This window comes from Eubalaena glacialis, chromosome 4 (genome assembly GCF_028564815.1).
Source record: "Eubalaena glacialis isolate mEubGla1 chromosome 4, mEubGla1.1.hap2.+ XY, whole genome shotgun sequence".
In the NCBI taxonomy this organism is placed as follows: domain Eukaryota; kingdom Metazoa; phylum Chordata; class Mammalia; order Artiodactyla; family Balaenidae; genus Eubalaena; species Eubalaena glacialis.
This window is the reverse complement of record NC_083719.1, coordinates 176,856,330-176,879,571: the sequence shown is the minus strand read 5'-3', so window position 1 is coordinate 176,879,571 and position 23,242 is coordinate 176,856,330. Positions and strand designations below refer to the sequence as shown.

Here is a 23,242-nt window from a genome sequence, read left to right as displayed (position 1 = left end):
CTTTGCAGGCTTAAGGGGGCCTTAGCTTAGAAATACTGACCACAGGTCTCGGTTCCCCACTGTTGTTGCCTTGGACACCACTGGTATTTTAAATGACACACACCCAGTGTTTGAATAATCCAGCACAACCACTGTAAACCAGAATTTATGTGTAAAGGAAGGAAGAAAATTGTAAGGCATTTTTCTAGTTCAAGAACAAAACACACAAATGTCTATTCCTTTCAGAAAATAAATGTCAGTTAATTATTATTTCCATGGCAAGGAACTGTTTGGAAATAATCATAATTGAAGAAAAGAAAAAAACAGATCTCGAACGTTACATGCAGTCACTCATGAGACCAAAAAAAAGAAAAATTTTAACTAATGGAATGGTATAATGGAATATTTTGTTTTATTTTTTCTGAAATTCACCTCTTTCTTCCCCTTTGGAAATATCTTATACTCTCTTTCAAGATTTATTGATTAAATACATTTACAGTTATCAAAAACCGAGACTTAAAGTGAATAAAGTCACAAACTCAGGGAGGGGCAAGGCTGACCTGGAACTTTGATAAAAAGCTCCAAAGAGGAACCTCCACCCACAGGGCTCAAACAGGATGTCTGTGCCCAAGAAAGGTCCGGGGGGGAAGCACAAGACTTATACAATGTAGTTCCAGGTGGTTAGTCTCTGCTTTCTTCTCATGGAAAATATACATAGACAAAAAAATGAATCTTTAAAAAGAGCCATTCATGGCTCTGTGGAGAAATGATACAATTAAAATACTGCGTAGTCTGAAATGCACCGCGGAAGACAAATAGTTAATAATGAAGCTATGAACTGGAGAGGGGAAGATGGCGTTTGGAAACGTAGGGAAAGATCTGGAAATCTAGGCATTTATTGCCTGCCCTGGGAAGAGCTAGGGTGCAAGAACAGGGTCCTCGATTTGTGACCCTGTTTCTCAAAATTTGGGAAAGTGATGGGGAAAAGAGTCCCCCCACCCCGGGGAGAAAGGAGGGACTGGGGACCCCAAAGACCACAGCTCCTCCAACGCAGGAACCCCGGATACTGAGTCACGATTGTCCCCTGATCACCCTCCCTGTGGACACCACACAATCTGGAGTAGACACGGCCGCAGCAGTGAGCGGAGAGGCCGCCCTGGGTCCCGACTGCCGGCCGAGCCCCCACGCTGACTGCCGCGCCGGCTGTGGACTCGGGTCCGCAGGTCCGGAGTTGACCGCTGGGAGGCCCGGGTCCCACCACGGCCAGTTCCAACCGGTCCCTCCGCCCCCGTCTCCCAACATCAGGCTCCCCAACTCACCATTTTTCGGTTTCTCGGCTTCCCTGTCGTCCACCCCACAACTACCGCGGCAAGTGCAGGTCTCAGCGACAGAGGATGCCGCGGAGCCACCGGAGCCCTTTAAGGGCATCGAGAGGGGACGTGCTGCGCGGCGGGAGCAAATGGGAATGAGCGAGTAGTCCGCGCCACCCACGCGCGTCACTGGAGCGTCGCCCACTGGCGCCCACACGTACGTAACCAGCGACTCCCCTGATTGGACAGTTCGCAAGGCCCCGCCCCCCCGTGCCTGAGTGACAGGAGGCCGGAGTTCTCGTCTTTGCACCGACCTTGTCCTGGCAGTGGGCCAGAACTGTCTCCACCACGGACACTGCACTGAACCATAAGGCCGCGAGGCCCTCACGGAACTGTGACACTTCTTCACAGACATGGAGACTTAAAAGTGACCTCACCATATGAAATGAGTCTGGCTCCACTTTTATCTTTGACCATTTCCTTTGAGAGACGCCCATACATCCCTACCTACCCCCACTCATTTGGTGCTTTAAAAGCCCGCCGGCCTCAGGGGCACTTGGCTCTGGTGGGAGGATGAACCCCGCAGTCCTAGGCCAGGCCTGAAGCCTCAGACACTAGCATGTGTGAAACACTGAGAAAGAGAAACCACATGCAAACCTTTTCAGTGTAATTCCTTTAATACTTGTTTGTTGAAAGGTCAAAGGAGGCAAAACTGAAAGACCACTGCTGAGTGAAAAATGACAGATGGCGACGGTATGAAGGATAAACAAAGAATCACAACCACCGTCATGCATGGGGCAGGACCGAGATGAGTGAGGGATGGGAACGTCAGGACACTCTGACCACTGCCCACAGGCCATTTATGAATCTTCATGAAGATTCCAAAGATGTTTCATTATCACTAAATCTTGACACAAAACATTTTGTATATTCTTTTCTGAATATATTTGCTGATAAAAATTTCAAGCAGTAATTAAGTTTGGAAACAAACATAATTTGTGTATGTTAGTTTGTCCTATAATGTGGCAATGTGAGTTTTCAGTCGCGGTTTTGGCAGAAAAATCAGTAAGAAGCCAAGTGTCTGTTGAGAAAGAATGGGTTCCATAAATGCATCATCATATGCAGTCTTTAAAAACAAAGGGTATTGCTATGAAAAGATCTGGAGGATTTATCAATAGAGCAAATAAGTGCAGTGTATTGCAATGTATATACCATGTTACATTTTCTATAACCTTCGGAGACAGGTGGAACCTCGACCACCACCCCCCCCCCCCAAGTGTTGGTTGAGTAGTGGAGACTAACACACACCTACCAAGAATATATGAAAGGGTTAATTACTTCTGTAACTGAGGTCTCTGGGGAGAGCAGGGTGGGCCTCTCAAGCAGGTGGGAAATGGATTGAGAACAAGGAAGGGAGCCTGGTCTGGGTTTTTTAAACTGAGGTTAGGGGGTGGGCTAAGGTGGAGGTTCACACACAGCCTTTCTTATCACCTTGTACAGATGTGAGGCACAAAGGGAAGAAGGAGGGGTAAGACTTTAACGTTGTCAACTGTCAAATAATGGAAAATACATATACTGGTCTCTGCCCCTGGTTCCTGGCATCCAGCTCCTAAAAGCTTGTAAATTCCTAAAGGATAAGAGTACTAGGAGCATCTCTTGTTCCGCTGAAGTGACTCTGGGTGGGCTCCTGGGTAGCTGCTGGGTGAGGGCTGGTCACCAGAAAGAGCAAGCCACGACCAGGAGCTTGGAATTTTCAGCCCAACACCCCATCCTCCAGAGAGGGAATAGGGCCTGGAAATGAAGTTAATAATCAATCACACCTACGTGAGGAAACCTCCGTAAAATCCCAAGGGTATCCCAAGGGTATGGGGTTCAGAGAGCTTCCAGGTTGGTGAGGACATCCACATGGGGGAGGATGATGCACCCCAACTTCACACCGACCCTCCCAGACCTCACCACCCTTTGTATCACTTCATCTGGCTCTTCACTTGTATCCTTTATCATACCCTTTAATAAACTGGGAAATAAACTGGGAAATGTAAGTTAAGTGTTTCTCTGAGTTCTGTGAGCCGCTCTAGCAAACAGAACCCAAGGAGGGGGTTGTGGGAACCCCTGATTTGTAGCCAAGTCAGACAGAAGTTGTGAGTAACCTGGGGACCTACTCCTTGTGATTGGCATCTGAAGTTGGGGGCGGGAGTGGCTGCCTTGTGGGACTTAGCCCTTAACCTGTGTAATCTGATGCTGTCTCCAGGCAGACAGTGTTAGGATTCAGTTAAGTTGTAGGACACCCCACTGGTGTCACAGAGAATTTACTTATTGTGGGGGGAAAGCCCTCACATATTTGGTAACCAAAAGTGTCAGGAGTGAAGTGTTCTGGGTAAAAGTAAAAGAGAAACACAGGCAGGAAGAACTGGGTTTTCTCTACTCAGGAAAAATACTGAGTTTTCCCAACATATCAGCAGTCAAACATTACAAGATGGAGTCAGAGACCTCTGATCTGGCAGATAAGGAGCTTAAAAGGTAACAGTCCCATCCTCAACAAACTTTTTGTAAAAAGCAAACAAACTGAAAAAATCAATGACTCTTCTTAGATCTATCAAAGAACTGAGGTCACAGGGCAAAGTGCTGTCTCCAAAATTGCAGAGAGACTGAAAAATAGCCATTCTGAAATATGCCCACAATATTCCACTCTTCTTAACAAGTCCTGTTCTCAGAAGAATCTGCTTCATTAGAGGCTAACCAACTGGGATTCCACCAGTGCCTAAATGACATGAGGGGTGGGAAATAGGCAACTTGAGTCCCCTCTAGCCTTTCTGCCTGACCTCTCAGCAAATACTTGGTATGTTTTCCAAAACTATGCCAACTCTCCAGCACCAACTGGGTGTCCTGCAATTCAATTCAAGTCTAACACAAACTAACCAGAGTTAACATCAGACTCCACAGTTTACAGGTTCAATCCTGTAAGACTGCCCCCATGTCAGATGCGCGCTGCAAACAGGGCAGCGGGCAGGTTATACACATTTCTGCATGGCCCACTACAAATTCAGAGGTTTCCTGGACAATACCTCATCTTCGTTAATTGGCTAGAACAGCTATCAGAATGAAGAAAAGCACTGCTTATTATTACCAGTTTACTGTAAAAGATACAAGTCAGGAACAGCCAAATGGAAAGGGTGCACAGGGCAAAGTGGTGGTCGGGGGGTAGGGAGCTTCCATGCCCTCTCCTGGCATGACAGCCTCCCAGCATGGTGATGTGTTCACTAACTGAGATTTCTCTGAATCCCGAGGTTTAGAGGTTTCGATGAAGTTTCCTCATGTCGACCATTGGTGAATAACTCAATCTCCAGTCCCTCTTTCCTCCCCAGAGGTTGGGAACGGGGCTGAACATTCTAAGCCTCTAATCAAAGCTTGGTCTTCCTGGTGACCAACCCATACCCTAAAGCCATCTTAAGGGCCTGGAAGCAGTTGCCTCATTACAACATAAGATGCTCTCATCACTCAGAAAGTCCAAGGGCCTTAGGAGATCTTTGATAAGAACTGTGGACAAAGACCAAACATTTTTCTTATCATACCACACAAGGTCACAGCCCAGGGACACACGCTCATTAAAATACTGAGATCAAATCATGGGATGACAGAACATTTCCTCTCCACCCACAACATGCCACTACACCAAGAAGACTCCTGTTTCATCACAGTGGGAAACACGGAAAGAATGGTATGTTTCAGAACTTATTTACAAGTCTCTACAGTACCCCAAAGGTGACACGGGAGACAAAAGCAAGGACACCTGAGGATATTTTACCCCTGACAGCTACAACAAATAGTCAACACAGCCTAAGGCCAGTCAGATAAACATAAAACCTCACACTAAGGTCTATTTACCTCAGCTCCTTTTCACACTACATCATGTCCAGTATTCAACAAAAAAATCCAAAGGCACAAGAAGACTTAAAAAACACATCTTCAGGAGACAGTGTAAGCAGGTCTTTGCAGGAAACTGCCCTCGGCAGGAAGTCCCTTTCCTTGTCACTTTAGCAAAGTTGTAATGTAACTAACTTTTAAACCAGGCGCCCCCATGCGCTCCTCATCTCCCGCCCAAGCACACCTTTCAAATCTTTTCATTACACAACACCTTGCCTAGCCTGTCGGTTCAAAGAAGTAGAAATGAGTAAGTAGAATAAGTAATTAACAGATGACCAGATCTCTTCCCTAGCTTCCCTTTCAGTAACCTCGTGAACAAACTGTGTGACCAAACTGTGTGATTAACATCTGGAGGAAGATCACAAGTCGACGAGCCTGCATGCAGTGGGGGGCAGTGACGACTGTGACCCCCTATTTCAATGATTAACTAAGATTACTTCCCTTTTTCCCTTTAAAACTTTCATGGCCGAGCAGGCCCTTGGGAGGTGGTTTTTTGGGTTCACCATCTTCCCAGATTGCCGGCACTCTGATTAAAGACAACTTTCCTTTCTATCAACATTTGTGAATTTGATTTTGTAAGCTGCGAGCAGCGGGCCCTGATTCGATGACAATAGGACAAGGAAAAGAACCTGATTCAGATGTAGTGGGTATGCTGGAATTATCAGACCAGAAATTTGAAGCAACCATGATGAATATGCTAAGGACTCGAACAGAAATAGTGGATGAGGGACTTCCCTGGTGGTCTGGTGGTTAAGACTCCAAGCTTCCAATGCAGGGGGCGCAGGTTTGATCCCTGGCCGGGGAGCTAAGATCCCACATGCTGCAGGGCATGGCCAAAATAATTTTAAAAAAACCCAAAGAAACAGTGGGTGATGTGCAAGTACAGATAGGTCACGTACGCAAATATGGAAACACCTGAGAAAGAACCAAAAGGGAAATACAAGAAATAAAAAACAAAAGCACAGGGCCTTCCCTGGTGGCGCAGTGGTTAAGAATCCGCCTGCCAATGCAGGGGACACGGGTTCAAGCCCTGGTCCAGGAAGATCCCACATGCCGTGGAGCAACTAAGCTTGTGCGCCACAACTACTGAGCCTGCGCTCTAGAGCCCACGAGCCAAAACTACTGAGCCCAAGTGCCACAACTACTGCAGCCCACATGCCTAGAGCCCATGCTCTGCAACAAGAGAAGCCACCACAGTGAGAAACCCGCGCGCTGCAATGAAGAGTAGCCCCTGCTCGCTGCAACTAAAGAAAGCCCGCGTGCAGCAACAAAGACCCAACACAGCCAAAATAAATAAATAAATAAAAAAATTAAAAAAACAAAAAAAACAAAAAGAACAAAAGCACAGAAATGAATCATTCCTTTGGCAGGGTGGGGGTGAGGGCACATCAATACAATGGAAACGTGTGAGGAAAGAATCACTGAGTTTGAGGAAATGTCAAGAGAACCTTCCAAAACTAAAATGCAAAGAGATGAACAAAAAAGGGAACAGAAATCCATGAACTTTGAGACAATTATAAAAAGTGTAACATACACATAATGGGAATACATGAAAGAGAAGAAAGATAGAAGGGAACAGAAGAAATAAGTGAGGCTTATGGGGACTAAGATTTTCCCAAAATTAATGACAGTCACCAAACCACAGATCCAGAAAGCTCAGAGAAATGAGATTAAAAACTGAAAAATGCACACCTAGAAATACCATATTCAAACTTGAGAAAAATCAAAGACAAAGAGAACATCTTAAAAGAAGGTAGAGTGAGAAAATATTACGTATAGAAAAATGAGGATAAGAATGAAATCAAACTTCTTTTCAGAAACCATGTAAGCAGGAAGAGAGTTTCGTGAAATAAAGTGCTGAAAGAAAAACCACCCAACTAGAATTCTGTGTCAAGCAAAATTATCCTTCCAAAGTGAGAGAGAAATCAAGACATTCTGAGACAAACAAAGATCAAGGGAATTTGTTATCAGCACATCTGCTTTGCAAAAACTGTTAAAAGAAATTTGTCAGGGACTTCCCTGGGGGTCCAGTGGTTAAGAACTCCATGCTCCCAATGCAGGGGGCCCGGGGTTCGATCCCTGGTCTGGGAACTAGATCCTGCATGCTGCAACTAAGATCCTGCATGCTGCAACTAAAGATCCCGCATGTCATAATGAAGATCCCGCACGCGGCAACAAAGATCCCACATGCCGCAACTAAGACCCAGTGCAGCCAAATAAATAAATAAATATTAAAAAAAAAAAGAAATTTGTCAGGAAGAAGGTAATGATAAGAAAGGAAGAGTGTTAGAGAAGGAATAAATGAAGATAAAATAACATGATTTATTTCTGTTATTTTTATGTATTCTGACAGAAAACACTTTGTTCAAAATCATAACAGCAACTATATATTCAGTAATTATAGCTTATGGATAAATGAAATGAATGATAGCAATGGTACAAGGGCAGGGAGGAGGAATTGGAATACTCAGTTATGAGAAAACTGCACATCCACTGAAGTGATGGTATACTGTTACTTCAGAGAGGACAAGGTTAGTTGTAAATGTATATTGCAAACTCATGGGCAACTACTGAAAAACGTATAATAGTAAGCTAAAAGAGGAGAAAAAAATGGAACTACATAAAATGCTCAATAAAAGGTAGAGAAGACAGAAGAAAGGTGGAAGAGAATGAAGAAACAAAGAACAAAGGTAACAAATAGAAAAGAGTAGAAATACGGTAGCTATTGATCCACTCTATCAATAATTACCTTAAACATCAATGGTCTAAATACAAGAAATGAAAGACAGAAATTCTCAAGTGAATAACAAAATAACAATTACATGTTGTCTGCAAGAATCAGTTTAGATATAAAGACACAGATAAATTAAAAGTAAGGACCTTCTTCAAGATCCTCCCTGGTCGTCCAGTGGGTAAGACTCTGTGCTCCCAGTGCAGGGGGCCCGGGTTCGATCCCTGGTCGGGGAACTAGATCCCGCATGCTGTGCTGCAGAGAAGAAGCCCGTGTGGCACAGCTAAGAGCCCGCATGCTGCAACTAAAGATCAAGCATGCCACAGCTAAGATCCGGTGCAACCAAAAAAAAAAAAAAAAAAAAAAAAAAAGTAAAGGGTGGAGAAGGATATACCATGCCAACACTAAACAAAAGAAAACTGGCATAGCCACATATATATTTCTTTTAATTTTATTGAAGTATAGTCGATTTACAGTGTTGTGTTTAATTTCTGCTGTACAGCAAAGTGACTCAGTTATACATACATATTCTTTTCCATTATGGTTTATTACAGGATTTTGAATATAGTTTCCTGTGCTATACAGTAGGACCTTGTTGTTTATCTATCCTATATATAATACTTTGCATCTGCTAATCCCAAACTCCCAATCCTTCCTTCCCACCGACCCCCCTGGCAACCACAGTCTGTTCTCTGTATCTGTGGGTCTGTTTTTGTTTCATATGTTCATTTGTGTCATATTTTAGATTCCACATATAAGTGATATCACATGGTATTTGTCTCTTTCTGAATTACTTCGCTTAGTATGATAATCTCTAGGTCCATCCATGTTGCTGCAAATGACATGGCATAGCTATATTAATTTCAGACAAAGCAGACTTCAGAGCAAGGAAAACTCACACTGATAACGAGGAACATTACATAACGTTCAAAGTGTCGGGAATTCCCTGGTGGTCTAGTGGTTAGGACACGGCGCTTCCACTGCTGTGGCCCCGGGTTCAATCCCTGGTCAGGGAACTAAGATCCCACAAGCTGTTTGGTGTGCCCACCCCCACCCCGCCAAAAAAAAACCAAAACAAAAAACCCGAAGTGTCAATTTTCCAAGAGGACATAGCAATACTTAATGTCTACATGCATAACAACACAGGGCAAAATATACGAGGAAAAAAGTACTAGAACAGCAAGGAGAAATAGACGAATTCACCATTATAGTTGGAGACTTCACATGCCCTCATCAGTAATTAAAGGGTTCCAGCAGAAAGGACATAGTTAAATTAAACAGCACGATCCAACAAGTGGATTTAATTGAAACCCATGCAATACTTCATCCAAACACAGCAGAATATACATTCTTCTCCAGATCATATGGAACATTCACCAAGACAGACCACATTCTGGGACACAAAATTCACCTTGAATTTGAAAAAAGAGAGATCCTACAAGATATGCTTACAGACCACAACGGTATTAATCTAGAAATCAATAACAGAGAGATAGTTGGAAAACTCCCAAATACTTGGAGATTGAACAACACGCTTTTAAATAACACTTGGGTCCATAAGAGAGTGACATCAGCAGGATGGTGGAAGAGGAATTTTCTACTGTCATCTCCCCACAGTGCACTGATTCTGACAACCAGTCAAGGATGAGAGTACCTTTGTGGAAGTCAGGGAGCCCAGTGGAGAAGCTCCAGCACACCAGTGGAGCAAAAAAGTCTGAGAACAGACACCACAAGAAAGGTAAGAAGAACAGTCTCACTCCTCCCCAAAGGTGGCACAGCTCAATGCTAAGAGTTCTCCTTGGCCCAGGATTCCTCCCATGGGAAAGGGAGAGTGTAGTGACTGAGCACTTGGCTTCCCCAGTGGTGTGATGCTGCCCAAGAGGCTCAGTGATTTCTCATCTCACCAAGAATACTAAGGGAGTCAGGGCAGCTGGAGGGCTGGGAGCAGGGAAGAGTTGCAAGGACCCACAGAAATCAAGGCCCAGAACATAACAAATGGCTGCAGATCTGACTAGTCCCTCACAGACTCCATCAGGAGGCTTGCATTTCAGCCACTTGGGATGTGATGTCTGCAGACACTCCTGTCTGGTGCATGGGCACACCCAATGTTCTGCACACCTGACTCCCCCACCCTCCCACCCCATAGCCAGCTCCACGTATGTGCTCCAGACAGCGAGGGAAAGCCTCTCCCCTGTCTTGTAAGCACATGCATTCAGCTGGCTCAACTCAGTGTATCTCAGGAAAACAAATGGGAGGCTCTCAGTACCCCGCTTGGTTGTGAGGGATCAAAAGAAGGCATACAGGGAATTCCCTGGTGGTCCAGGGGTTAGGACTCCAAGCTTCCACTGCAGGGGGCACAGGTTCAATCCCTGGCTGGGGAACTAAGATCCTGCATGCCGAGGAGTGCAGACAAGAAAAACAAAAAAACAAACGAAGGCATACAATCTTAAGAATCCCTGCTAAAGAGGGAACAAGAGGTGTGAGGCGGGTGCATTCATAGATAAGGTCTGACAGAATCACAGAATTCCCAGCTGGGCTGACTGGTGAAAAGTGTTTCTTTCCCGAAACCAGTCAGTGGAGGAATTGACTGCTCCTTCACGTGTGAACACAGCAATGCAAAACCTCAAGGAACACACACACACACACACACACAGAAAAATGACAACAAGTAAACTCAATAATTTTCTGGTAACCTATTCCACAGAAATGGAGGTCTAGAAATTGCCTAATGAAGAATTTAAGATAATTGTTCAAAGGAAGCTCAGGGAGCTTCATAAGAATACATACAGTCAACTCAACAAAATAAACAATACATGAACAAAAGGAGGTAGGTGTTCGATTGATAGATAGAAATCACAAAGAACCAAACAGAAATTCTGGTGCTGAAGAATACAATAAATGAATTGAAAAATGAAATACAGCTTCGAGAATTGACTTGATGAATCAGATAAAAGAATCTGTGAACTTAAGACTGTTCATTTGAAATTATTCGGTTAGAGGAGAAAAGAGGAAGAAAAAAGGATGAAAAGGAATGAAGAAAGCTTATGGGAATTAGGGGACACCAGCAAAAGAAATAATATACACATTATGGAATGCATATAAGGAGAAGAGAGGGAGAAGGGTAAAAAGCCTATTTAAAGAAATGATGACTAGAAACTTCCCAAATATTGGGAAAGATATGGACATCCAGATACCTAAAGCTCAAATATCCCTAAACAGGTTAAACCCAAAGAAGACTTCATAAAGATGCATTATAATCAAATTATTAAAAATCAAAGAAAGAGAATTTTGAAAGTAACAGGAGGAAAGTGATACATCACATAAAGGGAACCCCAACAGACTATCAACAAATTTCTCAGCAGAAACCGTGAGGCCATAAGAGAGTGGCATGACATATGCAAAGAGCTGAAAGAAAGAAACTGCCAACCGAGAAAGCTTTACTCACCAAAGCTGTCCTTCAGAAATGAAGGAAACAAAGACTTCGCAAACAAACAAAAGCTGAGGGAGTTCACCACCACTACACCTGCTTTACAAGAAATGCTACAGGGATTTCCTCAAACTGAAATGAAAGGATGCTAATTAGTAACGTGAAAACACATGAAAGTATAAAACTAGTCAAAGTAACTAAGAATTGGTTGTTTGAAAAGATAGACAAACCATTAGCTAGACTAAGAAAAATGAGAAAAGATTCAAATTAATAAAATCAGAAATGAAACAGGATAAATTATATGGGGTACAACAGGAATATAAGGGATCATAAAAAATTACTATGAACAGTTATATGCTAATAAATTGGATAACCTAGAGCAGCGGTTCCCAACCTTTTTGGCACCAGGGACCGGTTTCATGGAAGACAATTTTTCCACGGACTGGGGGCAGGGGGGGATGGTTTCAGGATGATTCAAGCGCATTACATTTATTGTGCACTTTATTTCTATTATTATTACATTGTGATATATAATGAAATAATTATACAACTCACCATAATGCTGACAGGAGGCGGAGCTCAGGCTGTAATGCGAGCGATGCGGAGCGGCTGTAAATACAGATGAAGCTTCGCTCGCTTGCCCGCCGCTCACCTCCTGCTGTGCGGCCCGGGTTCCTAACAGGCCACGGACCGATATTGGTTCGTGGCCCGGGGGCTGGGGATCCCTGATGTAGAGGTATTAGATAAATTCTTATAAACATACAACCTACTGTGACTGGATCACGAAAACAGAAAATCTGAACCGCTAAATAAGGAGTAAGGGGGTTGAATCAGTAATCAAAAGCCTCCCAACAGAGAAAAGTGCAGGACCAGATGGCTTCACTGCTGAATTCTACCAAAGATTTAAAGAAGAATTAATACCAATTCTTCTCAAACTCTTGCAACAACTTGGAGAGAAGGGAACACTTCCAAACTCATTTTATGAGGTCAGCATTACCGATACCAAAGCCAGACAAGGACACTACAAGAATAGAAAATAACAAGCCAATACCCGTGATGAACATAGATGTAAAAATCCTCTACAAAATAAAAGAAACCAAATTCACAGCATACTAGAAGGCTTATACAACATGATCAAGTTGGATTTATCCCTGGGATGCAAGGATGGTTCCACATATGCAAATCAATAAATGTGTTACACCAAATTAACTAAATAAAGGAAAAAAATTATATGATCACCTCAACAGATGCAGAAAAAGCATTTGACAAAATTTAACATCCTTTCGTGATAAAAACTCTAAACAAATTAGGTATAGAACGAATATACCTCAACATAATAAAAACCATACATGACAAGCCTATAGGCAACATCATAGTGAATGGTGAAGAGACCTCTTCCAGAACTGTGGCATCTAGAAAGCGACTGAGGGGGAGGGTGCCCCCTCCTGCAGGCAGGCTATGCCAGAGGGCTCAGGTTGCGCTCCATCATGTCTCAAGGAGGTCTCAGTAGCCGTGCTGAGCTCATGGGGGGCTGTTTCCAGGACTGAAGGCACAATGGACAGCTGGGTGGAGGGCCACATGCTCAGGTCCTGGGAGAGCCTCTGTTTTCAGGACAGCCCAGTACCTGGTGGTAATTACAGCTCTAATGGCATAAAGTGTGGGCCAAGGAGGGGAGTTCCTTGCATAGAAGTAAAGTTTGTAAGGAAAGAATATGTTGCCTTCCAAACACAAAAACAACCTAGGAGATGCTGTGAGTGCTAAGAGGGACAACAGCTATTTCTTCATGGTGTCAGGGAGGGAACAGCCCCTTGTTTACCATGTAATTTTTAGGAATTTAACCAGTGTCAGGGCCTTATTTATGGATGGGCTAATGACCCATCCACTTTCCATGAGCTCCTTTTTTCAGTATTTGTATGTCCCCAAATGAACTTCCTCAGAGGAGAATGTCATTAATGTAATGTCATACCTGTGCTCCCAGAGCAAGGTCGATACAGCTCACATCCTGCCCGCAGAGACTGTGTGCAGTGACAATGGTGTTCAGGTTCCCCAAGGTTAACCAGGTAAAAGTGTATCACATCCCTTAAGAGGTGAAGGCCAATTGAAGCTGAGAGACTGTTGAAACAGGCACTGAACACAACAGACTTAACCAAATCTGTGAGAGCAGGATATTTACCAGCTGCTGATTGGATAGAGTCAGTAATTTCCATAATGTTGGGGACTGGGTACAGGGGTTTGTGTGGTGAGACCACAAACTCAAGGTAATCCACTGTGAGGTGTCATTCATTCCTTTTTTTTTTTTTTAATTTTATTGGAGTATAGTTGATTTACAACGTTGTGTTAGTTTCAGGTGTATAGCAAGTTGATTCAATTATACATATGATATATTCATTCTTTTTCAGATTCTTTTCTCATATAGGTCATCACACAGTATTGAGTAGAGTTCCCTGTGCTATACAGTAGGTCCTTGTTGGTTATCTGTCTTAACATATAGTAGTGTGTGTATGTGAATCCCAAGCTCCTGATTTATCCCTCCCCCTAACGTTTCCCCTTTGGTAACCCTAAGTTTGTTTTCAATATCTGTAAGTCTGTTTCTGTTTGTATCATTTGTATCATTTTAAAAAAAATTAGATTCCATTTGTATCATTTTTAAAAATTAAATTATATTTGTCTTTCTCTGTCTGACTTACTTCACTTAGTATGACAATCTCTAGGTCCATCCATGTTGCTGCAAATGGCATTATTTCATTCTTTTTTTATGGCTGAGTAATATTCCACTGTATGTATGTACCACATCTTTATCCATTCCTCTGTTGATAGACATTTAGATTGCTTCCATGGCTTGGCTACTGTAAATAGTGCTGCAATGAACACTGGGATGCATGTATCTTTTCGAATTATGATTTTCTCCAGATATATGCCCAGGAATGGGGTTGCTGGATCATATGTTAGTTGTACTTTTAGTTTTTTACGGAACCTCCATAATGTTTTCCATAGTGGTTGTACCAAGTGCCATTCCTTCTTTTCATGTTTTAGAACAGGCCAAATTCAGCTGTGTAAAGGAGAAGCGCTGCGAGTAATCACCTCTTCACGAAATAATTTTTTGTAACGGTTTTCAATCCTTCAAAGCCCTGTTTAATTTACTTTGGCACATATTATATTATTTACCTGGGGGATAAATCTGTGGGGTCCCATTTTGTCAAGCCAATTTGGAATTGGCAAAAACATTATTTAAGGACTTCCCTGGTGGTGCAGTGGTTAAGAATCTGCCTGCCAATGCAGGGGACACGGGTTCCAGCCCTGATCTGGGAAGATCTCACATGCCATGGAGCAACTAAGCCCATGTGCCACAACTACTGAGCCTGCGCTCTAGAGCCCAAGAGCCACAACTACTGAGTCCGTGTGCCACAACTACCAAAGCCTGTGTGCCTAGAGTCCATGCTCTGCAACGAGAGAAGTCACTGCAATGAGAAGCCCGCACACCACAACGAAGAGTAGTCCCCACTCGCTGCAACTAGAGAAAGCCCACGTGCAGCAACGAAGACCCAACGCAGTCAAAAATAAATAAATAAATACATTTATTTAAAAAAAATTATTTTGTGAATCATTAGTTCAGAGCTTTCCTGTTCACTATAGGATACTTTAGGACAAATGAATCCTATGACCATGGGGTCTTTAGGCAAGTTGGCTGATGGTTAAGGTGAGACATGCTTATTTGTCTCCTATTTTATTTTTTTTATATTTATATTTTTGGAATAATGTTTTTATTGCAAAAAATACATAGAATTATAAAGGAAACAAATTATGTAGAAATATAGTTATCAAAATATTTTTAAAATGTGCGATATAGCACATGTAGTTTTTATTAACATAGTAAAGTTTACTGTCTATCAGTGGGTCTTATAGCTTTGATAATTTTTTTTTTTTTTAAATATGGAATGCTTCATGAATTTGCGTGTCATCCCTGCGCAGGCGCCATGTTAATCTTCTCAGTATCATTCCAATTTTAGTATATGTGCTTCCGAAGCGAGCACTGTCCCCTATTTTATATTCAGTAACTCCTCTAAGATTATTGGGCATCTTAGATCATCTTAGATAATCTTAGAGATTATCTTACCTTGCTTAAGTTTAGTGGGATCCTAATATAACTGTAACTTGAGACCCAGTATTATGTGCATGAAGGTTTGTGAATCAATGCAATATAGCAGATGACAAAATTAATTCAGAAACTATGTTGTAGAGGCCCCAGAAACCAAACAGTGCCCCTTTATCTTTTCTGTTGTGTAAATTCTTTTACTGTATTTTAGATTTCCAGTTGGGTTAAATTGTGGACCTTTGTTTCAGTATTTTTTCACTTATTTCCTCTCTCCTGTCCTTCCCTGTTTTAGTTTTTCGGTCACTGTATATACTTCGGGGGAGAGGGTGACCTCTCTACCCTGGTATTTATAAAATTTTTCCCTCCAGTGGGCCTCACATTAGTGCCATGAGGAATAGGGGTCTCCTCCAGGACAACGGGTTGCTTTATAGGGTTTAAGGACCCCAGGTTTAAGTCAGTTTGAACTAATCCCTTGGCTGTGCCACAAGGATGCCATGGGTGTTGCCCCCTGTAACTCTGAGGGTCAGGAGCTTTGTTGCAGTAGAGACAGGGGCAGCAGCGAGGTACTTAAGGGTCCTGGTGCGCCCCCTGGTATTAGGAGGGCGGATTCAGCCTGCCATCTATTGGCTGCCTTTCCCCCTCTCTTCTTTTTTTCTGTCTTTTTAAATGACTGTTCTTTCAAAAGCAACACTCAATGGAGCCACCTCTTGCACAGGGCATAGTCTCTCTCTCTCACCCCTCACTGGGGTATGTCGGGGCCAAGCCTGCCTCTGTCACAGCTTCACTCTAACACACAGATAAATCCTGGCAAAGCTATCAACCCAGGACTAATACAAGGAGGGCGCCCATCCCATACTGCTGCTCCCCAAAGCCTAGGAATTCTTGAAACTGCCAACTCTGTCGGCTGAATCTAAAACTGAGGCTTGGTATGGTCAACAATGCAACACAGGCAGCACAGCTCACAGCACGAGGTCCCTGGCACCTAGCAGCCCATAGCACCGGCCGCCATCAGACAACACAGCAGGTGAGCAAGTCAGAGCAAGAGAAGACAGACCCATGGGTGGTGGTCATGTCTGGCCATGCTGCTCACCACACCAATTGTTCTTGCCACCTGCAGAGGTGTGATTTCCATGTTGAGACTGATGTTGGTGTGTCATGCAAACACACACACACACTCAGGGTAGGAAAAAGCCTATGACTGGGACTTCCCTGGTGGTCCAGTGGTTAAGGCTCCGCTCTCCCAATGCAGGTGGCATAGATTCGATCCCTGGTCAGGGAACTAGGATCCCGCATGCCACCCGGTGAGGCCAAAAAAAAAAAAAAAAAGTCTATGACCCACGTAATTGAGGTCTTGGCGGGAGGGCAGGGCTGGCCTCTCAAGCAGCTCTGAAATGGTTTCAGAAAGCAAGGAAAGGAGCCTGGCCTGGATTTTTATCATGGCTAGGGGACCTTAAAGAAAAAATATTCAGTGACACTTGTCAAAGAGGTAAAGCAGATTTTATCCAGAACCCCTGGGACAGGTACAGAGACCACTATGATGGGATTTCACAGCCGGGGAGAAAGGAGACTAGGCTCAACTCTGAATACAGCATGTGGAAGTGGGAATTCATGGCCAGAGAGCAAGGTGCCGGGGGGGGTGGGGTCAGTGGATGGAAAATTACTAAAAGAAAAACCAGGGATTAGTGGGTCTGGATAAACTGACCTAACAGGATTCTTACTGAAGTCAGGCCAGGGTGATCACACATCACCTGAGCAATGGCGGGAGTGTAGGAACCCAATCAGATACAGAAGGCGATCAGACATGGGGAGCTGGGGAGTTCTGGTTTAACTGATGCAGCAGGGTTTCTGGTAAAACTGGATTTCACGAGGAACTACACAGATAGGCCCGGGAGAAGGTTTAGGGCCAGAACCAAAGATTCTCTGGTCAAGCAAAGAATCTTTGTTGGGGGTTGGGCCAGGATAAGAGTTCTGCACACAGACAGGGGCTTGTGTGGCTAGAATGTGAAATTAATGCCAGAGGACTACAGACTTTGTTATTGGCTTTTCCGGGCGTGGACACAAGGGGAAGAGAGAAGGGAGGCGTAAGCTGTCGGTAAACATCAAAAAACGTGGAGTCTGTACAAACACAGAGAACAGACTTGTGGTTGCCAAGGGGGAGAGGGGCTGGGGGAGGGAAGGACTGGGAGTGTGGGATGAGCAGACGCAAGCTGTGATATATAGAACGGATAAACAACAAGGTCCTACTGTGTAACACAGGGAACTATATTCAATATCCTGTGATAAACCATAACGGAAAAGAATATGAAAAAGAATGTATATATGTATAACTGAATCACTTTGCTGTACAGCAGAAATTAACACAACATTGTATACCAACTATACTTTAATCAAGTTTTAAAAATGTGGAGTCTGACTACTCATTATAAGGACAAACTTGGGTATGAAAAACATGAATTCACAATGGCTTGTTTTTATATAAAGAAACATTAACAGGAATCTCAAGAAATGATTAAAACTGTGTATTTGCAGTGGCTGGAGTAACAATGCTGGAGGGGACCAGGATAGGTGGGCAGTGACTTTGCTTAAGTTAGGCTTTTGTATCTCACAGATTTATTGAAAATAAGCAAAGTATATACACCCTGTGTTACTATTTAATAGTCTTTCTTTAATTTTAACTTTTGTACATAGGAAACTATTGTTAAGATTTAATTCCTTTGAACACGAATGGTTACAAAAGTATAAACCATAATTTTCAAATCCCTTGCTAACTAAAATGACAAGGTGCATCCTAGTTTGTCCCTTCCCTATATCTCACATGGGGGAGGGTGGTATTTTCAGAAATCAATATAACATTATAATGCAACAGGGGTTTGGGTTTAGTTCTTTAAATGCAGTAGAATTTTCAAAGATTTATGTAAGCTTTGATTAGCTGTCCTCACATCAATTGCTTTAGCTTTTTTTTTGGCTGTGCTGCACGGCTTGCGGGATCTTAGTTCCTCGACCAGGGACTGAACCAGCAATGAAAGCCCCGAGTCCTAACCACTGGACTGCCAGGGAGTTCCCTGCTTTAGCCTTTTAAATTTCAATATTCTCTAAGGACATACACAAACACTGATGTAAAATGGAACACGTACCTGAAAACGTAAACACATTCATCTCACATCTTGAGGTTCTCTTCCCTAAAAGGAACAAAAATTCTATTTAGTTCCACAATTTTCTTGCCTTACCGACATCATATCTCTCAATCAACTTAGATTTTTCTTTAAGCCCAAGAAACTAAAAATGTTATTTCCCACACAGGGAATTAATTACAAAGTGCTAAGGGAAACTACAGCCAAAGGGCTGCACTATTCAATGGATAAAAGAATGCAGAGGAAAGAGACACAAATATTGGAATCAGCACAGACAAGCAGCCAGCGTCCCACAGGACAGAAGGAGCCTGTATGAAAGTTTAACACACACTAGGCTCTCCTGGTTGAGATAGAACCAATGGACCAGGTCAGTCCCTGGTAAAGGAGGGTGGGGGCACCTGAGCAGCCACAGGGATGGACTCTGGGAGCACCACACGCCCTCCTCTCCCTGGGGAATAATGGAACCACTCCCTTTTTCAGGCTTCCATTCCCACAGTGAGAAAACTCTCAGCAGAATTCAATTTAAGATTCTGACCCAAAAGAACTCCCAAATTCATGACCGTTAGGGGTCATGACACAGAACTCCTGTCACAGGCTTTCTCAATGTAAACAAATTACACTCTGAGCGCAGCTACACTGTGGATGCAAAACTCCAACCTAGGGCTTCCCTGGTGGCGCAGTGGTTAAGAATCCGCCTGCCAAAAAAAAAAAAAAAAAAAAAAAAAAGAATCCGCCTGCCAATGCAGGGGACACGGGTTTGAGCCCTGGCCCGGGAAGATCCCACATGCCGTGGAACAACTAAGCCCACGCGCCACAACTACTGAGCCTGCACTCTAGACCCCACAAGCCACAACTACTGAAGCCCATGCGCCTAGAGCCCGTGTTCCACAACAAGAGAAGCCACCGCAATGAGAAGCTCGTGCACCACAACGAAGAGTAGCCCCCGCTTGCCGCAACTAGAGAAAAGCCCGCGTGCAGCAACAAAGACCCAACTCAGCCAAAAATAAATAAATAAATAAATAAATAAATTTATATTTTAAAAAACCCCAACAACTCCAGCCTATACCTAGAAACAGACCCGGGGGAACCACGGTTACAACCTCAAAAGGGGCATCACCATCCCATCTCCCCCCAAACCCTTTCTGCCATGTGCACTTGTATCCCCCACTTTCCAGGGCTCTGTAGCTTCTCTCAGCTTAAAGGCTCCTTCCATGGTGGGTGTGAGCAGGTAGGACACCTGCTGGGCTCTCCAGGAAGAACCAGCTGGGCCTTCAAGTACTTCCCTTTGCAGCCCCAAGGGGGCCTCACCTTGAGTCACTGACCTCAGGCCTCTGCTCCCAGTCACATTGCTTTGGACCACACGATGCTATTTTAAATGACCCCAGTGATTGAAGAATCCAGCAAAATCACACAAACCTCGTGTTTATGTAGAAAGGAGGGAAGAAAATTATAAGGCATTTTTCTAGTTCAACAAGAAAACGCATAAGTATCTATCTCAGAAAATAATGATATTAATTAATTATTATTTCCACAGCAAGAAATTGTTTTATAAAAACATAATTGGGGGGGGTAAATTAGGAGTTTGGGATTAAAATATACACACTACTATATATAAAACAGATAACTAACAAGGACCTACTGTATAGCACAGGGAACTATACTCAATATCAATAACCTGTAATGGAAAAGCATCTAAAAAGTATATATACATACATTCACATATAAATATACACATATATATGTATATATATGACTGAATCATTTGACTGTACATCTGAAGCTAACACATTGTAAATCAACTATATTTCAATAAAAAAATTTTAAAAACTGTACTTGAACACCTCAAGCCTAAACCCTGGAATTGCATTTGAACAATCCCCCGCCCCCACAAAAAAACCCAAAACAAAAAGAACAGACCTCAGGATATTACTACACCTGCTCAGGGAGGGAAGAAAAAAGAAACAAGAATTTTTAACGCAATGTAATACAAGAATATTTTCTTTTTTCTGAAACTCACCTATTTCTTGCCTCTTTGGAAAATGCTATCGTTCAAGCTCCACTGCTTACATAAATTCTAATTTTTTGAATAACTGAGGCTCACATACATGAATAAATCTTTCCAGGGTGACAAACCCAGGGAGGGGAAGTGCTGACAGGAGAGAACACCCAGGAACGTTTCCAAAGAGGAAACTCTACCCAAAGGACTACCCATAGGATGTCTGTGCCCAGGAAAGACCCTCGAGGAGAGGCACAAGGATTTCATACAATGTAGTTCTGAAACAGGAGGGAAGGGGTCACGGCACAACCTTTAAAAGAATGACATAGCCTGAGGACACGACATAAACTGATTAGAACAGAATAGGTCCAAGATGGCAGACAAGTTGACTTCCACTAGACCTTGAGCCTCAGTATACACTCATTGTAACACACTCACAGGTGCCATGACAGTTCCAAGGCCGAGCATAAAGGTCAAAAAGTGGGCGGTGGCCCAATTCGTGGAAATCCCCACCCCTTCTCCAAAATAGCTGGAATACCCCTCCCACTCATTAGCCTATGAAATTATCCACCCCTATAAAAACGGCCAACCCCACACCCTGGTGCCACTCTCACCTTCTGAGATGGCCCACACTCTGTCTGTGGAGTGTCTGTCTCCACTTCTTACCTATCACTTTGTCTCTCACTGAATTCTTTCTGCGATGAGACATCAAGAACCTGAGCTTCATTAAGTCCTGAGACCAGGTGTGAGATCTCAGTTAAAAGACAGTGGGTTCAAGTCCCAATCTGAGTTACATGGTTTCAGTTCCAGGTGGTTGGTTTCAGTTCCAGGTGCTTATTCTCAGATTTCCTCTCATGGAAAATATCCACAGCAAATATAAATCCTTAAAGAAGAGCCACCCATGACTCTTTAGAATAAGGATTGGGACTTCCCTGGTGGCGCAGTGGTTAAGAATCCGCCTGCCAATGCAGTGGACACGGGTTCGAGCCCTGGTCCGGGAAGATCCCACATGTCGCGGAGCAACTAAGCCCGTGCACCACAACTACTGAGCCTGTGCTCTAGAGCCGGCGAGCGACAACTACTGAGCCTGTGAGCCACAACTACTGAAGCCCGTGCGCCTAGAGCCCATGCTCCGCAACAAGAGAAGCCACTGCAATGAGAAGCCCGTGCGCCGCAAGGAAGAGTAGCCCCCGCTCGCCGCAACTAGAGGAAGCCCGCGTGCAGCAACGAAGACCCAACACAGCCAAATATAAATAATTTTTTTTTAAACAAAGAAAAAGGATAAACAATTAAAATATTGGGTCTGTTTGAAATACACCAGGGAGAACAAAGAGTTGATAATGATGCTCTGAATTGAAGACGAAAAGTTGGCTGTGGGAATGAGGGAGGGATGTGGAAATTTAGGGATTTATTGCCAGTTTTAGGAAGAGCTAATCTGGGAATTAGTCTGGATCCTGGATTTGAGACCCTGCTCTCCAAACATTTGGAAAACTCAGGAGAAAACGAGTGCCCCCTGGGAAGAAAGGAGAAACTGGGACCCCACAGACCACAGCTCCTCCCACGCACGAACCACGGAGACGGAGTCACGACTGTGCCCTGATAACCCTCCCCGTGGTTACCACACATTCTAGAGGAGTCGCGGGGCTGCGGGCGCAGAGCTGCCCAGAGAGGCTCCAGGCTTAAGTCACCGCCTGCAGTGACGGGACAGGACGCCCGGGGTCCCGGCTGCCGACCCAGCCGCCCCACTGCGACAGCCGGAGGGAATGAGGTCTGAACGGCGTCCCCTGCGATTTTGGGTCCGCAGACTCCTGAGTTTACCGCGCCGGGAGGCCCACGTCCCGCCACGGCCGGTTCAGACTGTCCCTCCTCCCTGTCCTGGGACACCTAGCCCAGCACACTCACCATTTCCCGGCTTTGGGCTCCTCCGGCGTCTTCCCACAGACTCCCGCGGCCCCTGCAGCACATATTGAAGCTTCAGCGGACACACCTGAGGCGCGTAAACGCAGACGAGATTCCACGCAAAGCGTGGCCACAAGCGTCCACGCAGTTTGCAGAGCGTGTCCCACCCACTTTCCCCTGCTGCGCCCCTGATTGGACAGTTCGCAAGCACCCGCCCCCCCCTTTCTGCTGAGTGACAACGGGTCAGGAGGTCACATGATTGAGCAGAACTAGTTTCCACAAGTGGGCGGGAACTTGTCCCTTCCAGCGACGTTTGCCTTTAAACCACACTTGTCACTGGCCCTAGAGGGACAGTGGCGTCTTCCTCAGATCTTTCAGAATGTGGGGACACAGGTGTGCTCAGGGAATTCCAGAGTCAGATTCCGGAACAACCGACGTCCTTATCCAAAGCAAGAGGGGCGCCCTGGTCAGGCCAACTGGGAAAAGAGGGTTTGCGGTCCTCCACGGGGCAATACTTGGCACAGGCTGTGAGGCCACTCAGGGTACTGTGACCCTTGTTTACAGACACACTGAAAAATGACCTCACCATGTGTAATAAAGAGTCTGGCTCCATTTTTATCTTTGTTGACAGCGTTGAGGCCGTCACTTTTCCCTCTCCACACATGTGGTATTTTAGCTAGAGAATCCCCTGGCCTCCCAAGCACTTGACTCTGGTGGGAAGTTTGAACCCTGCAGCCCTTGCCTGGGAACAG

The 23,242-nt window shown here is 44.2% G+C and overlaps 1 protein-coding gene and 1 non-coding gene across 5 annotated transcripts in view; both read right to left on the bottom strand.

The window, feature by feature from the left end:
• LOC133091248 (zinc finger protein 791-like) overlaps positions 1-22,614 on the bottom strand; it is a 48,352-nt gene extending 25,738 nt beyond the window's left edge. Inside the window, exons 1-2 of one of the 4 annotated variants that reach the window (XM_061190317.1) lie at positions 22,494-22,563; positions 18,599-18,643 (exon numbers count right to left, since the gene is read on the bottom strand). In XM_061190317.1, the coding sequence (XP_061046300.1) occupies positions 18,599-18,616 (18 nt within the window). In that variant the 5' untranslated portion in view covers positions 18,617-18,643; positions 22,494-22,563. Of the gene's footprint in view, positions 1-1,298; positions 1,400-11,389; positions 11,474-18,598; positions 18,644-22,493 lie in introns of those variants that run through there. The other 3 variants (XM_061190316.1, XM_061190319.1, XM_061190318.1) reach the window with 3 other exon arrangements.
• Positions 15,296-15,402, bottom strand: LOC133091563 (U6 spliceosomal RNA). The gene has a single exon (XR_009700907.1). It is a non-coding gene; the product is annotated as a U6 spliceosomal RNA (small nuclear RNA).
• Positions 22,615-23,242: the final 628 nt, after the last annotated feature.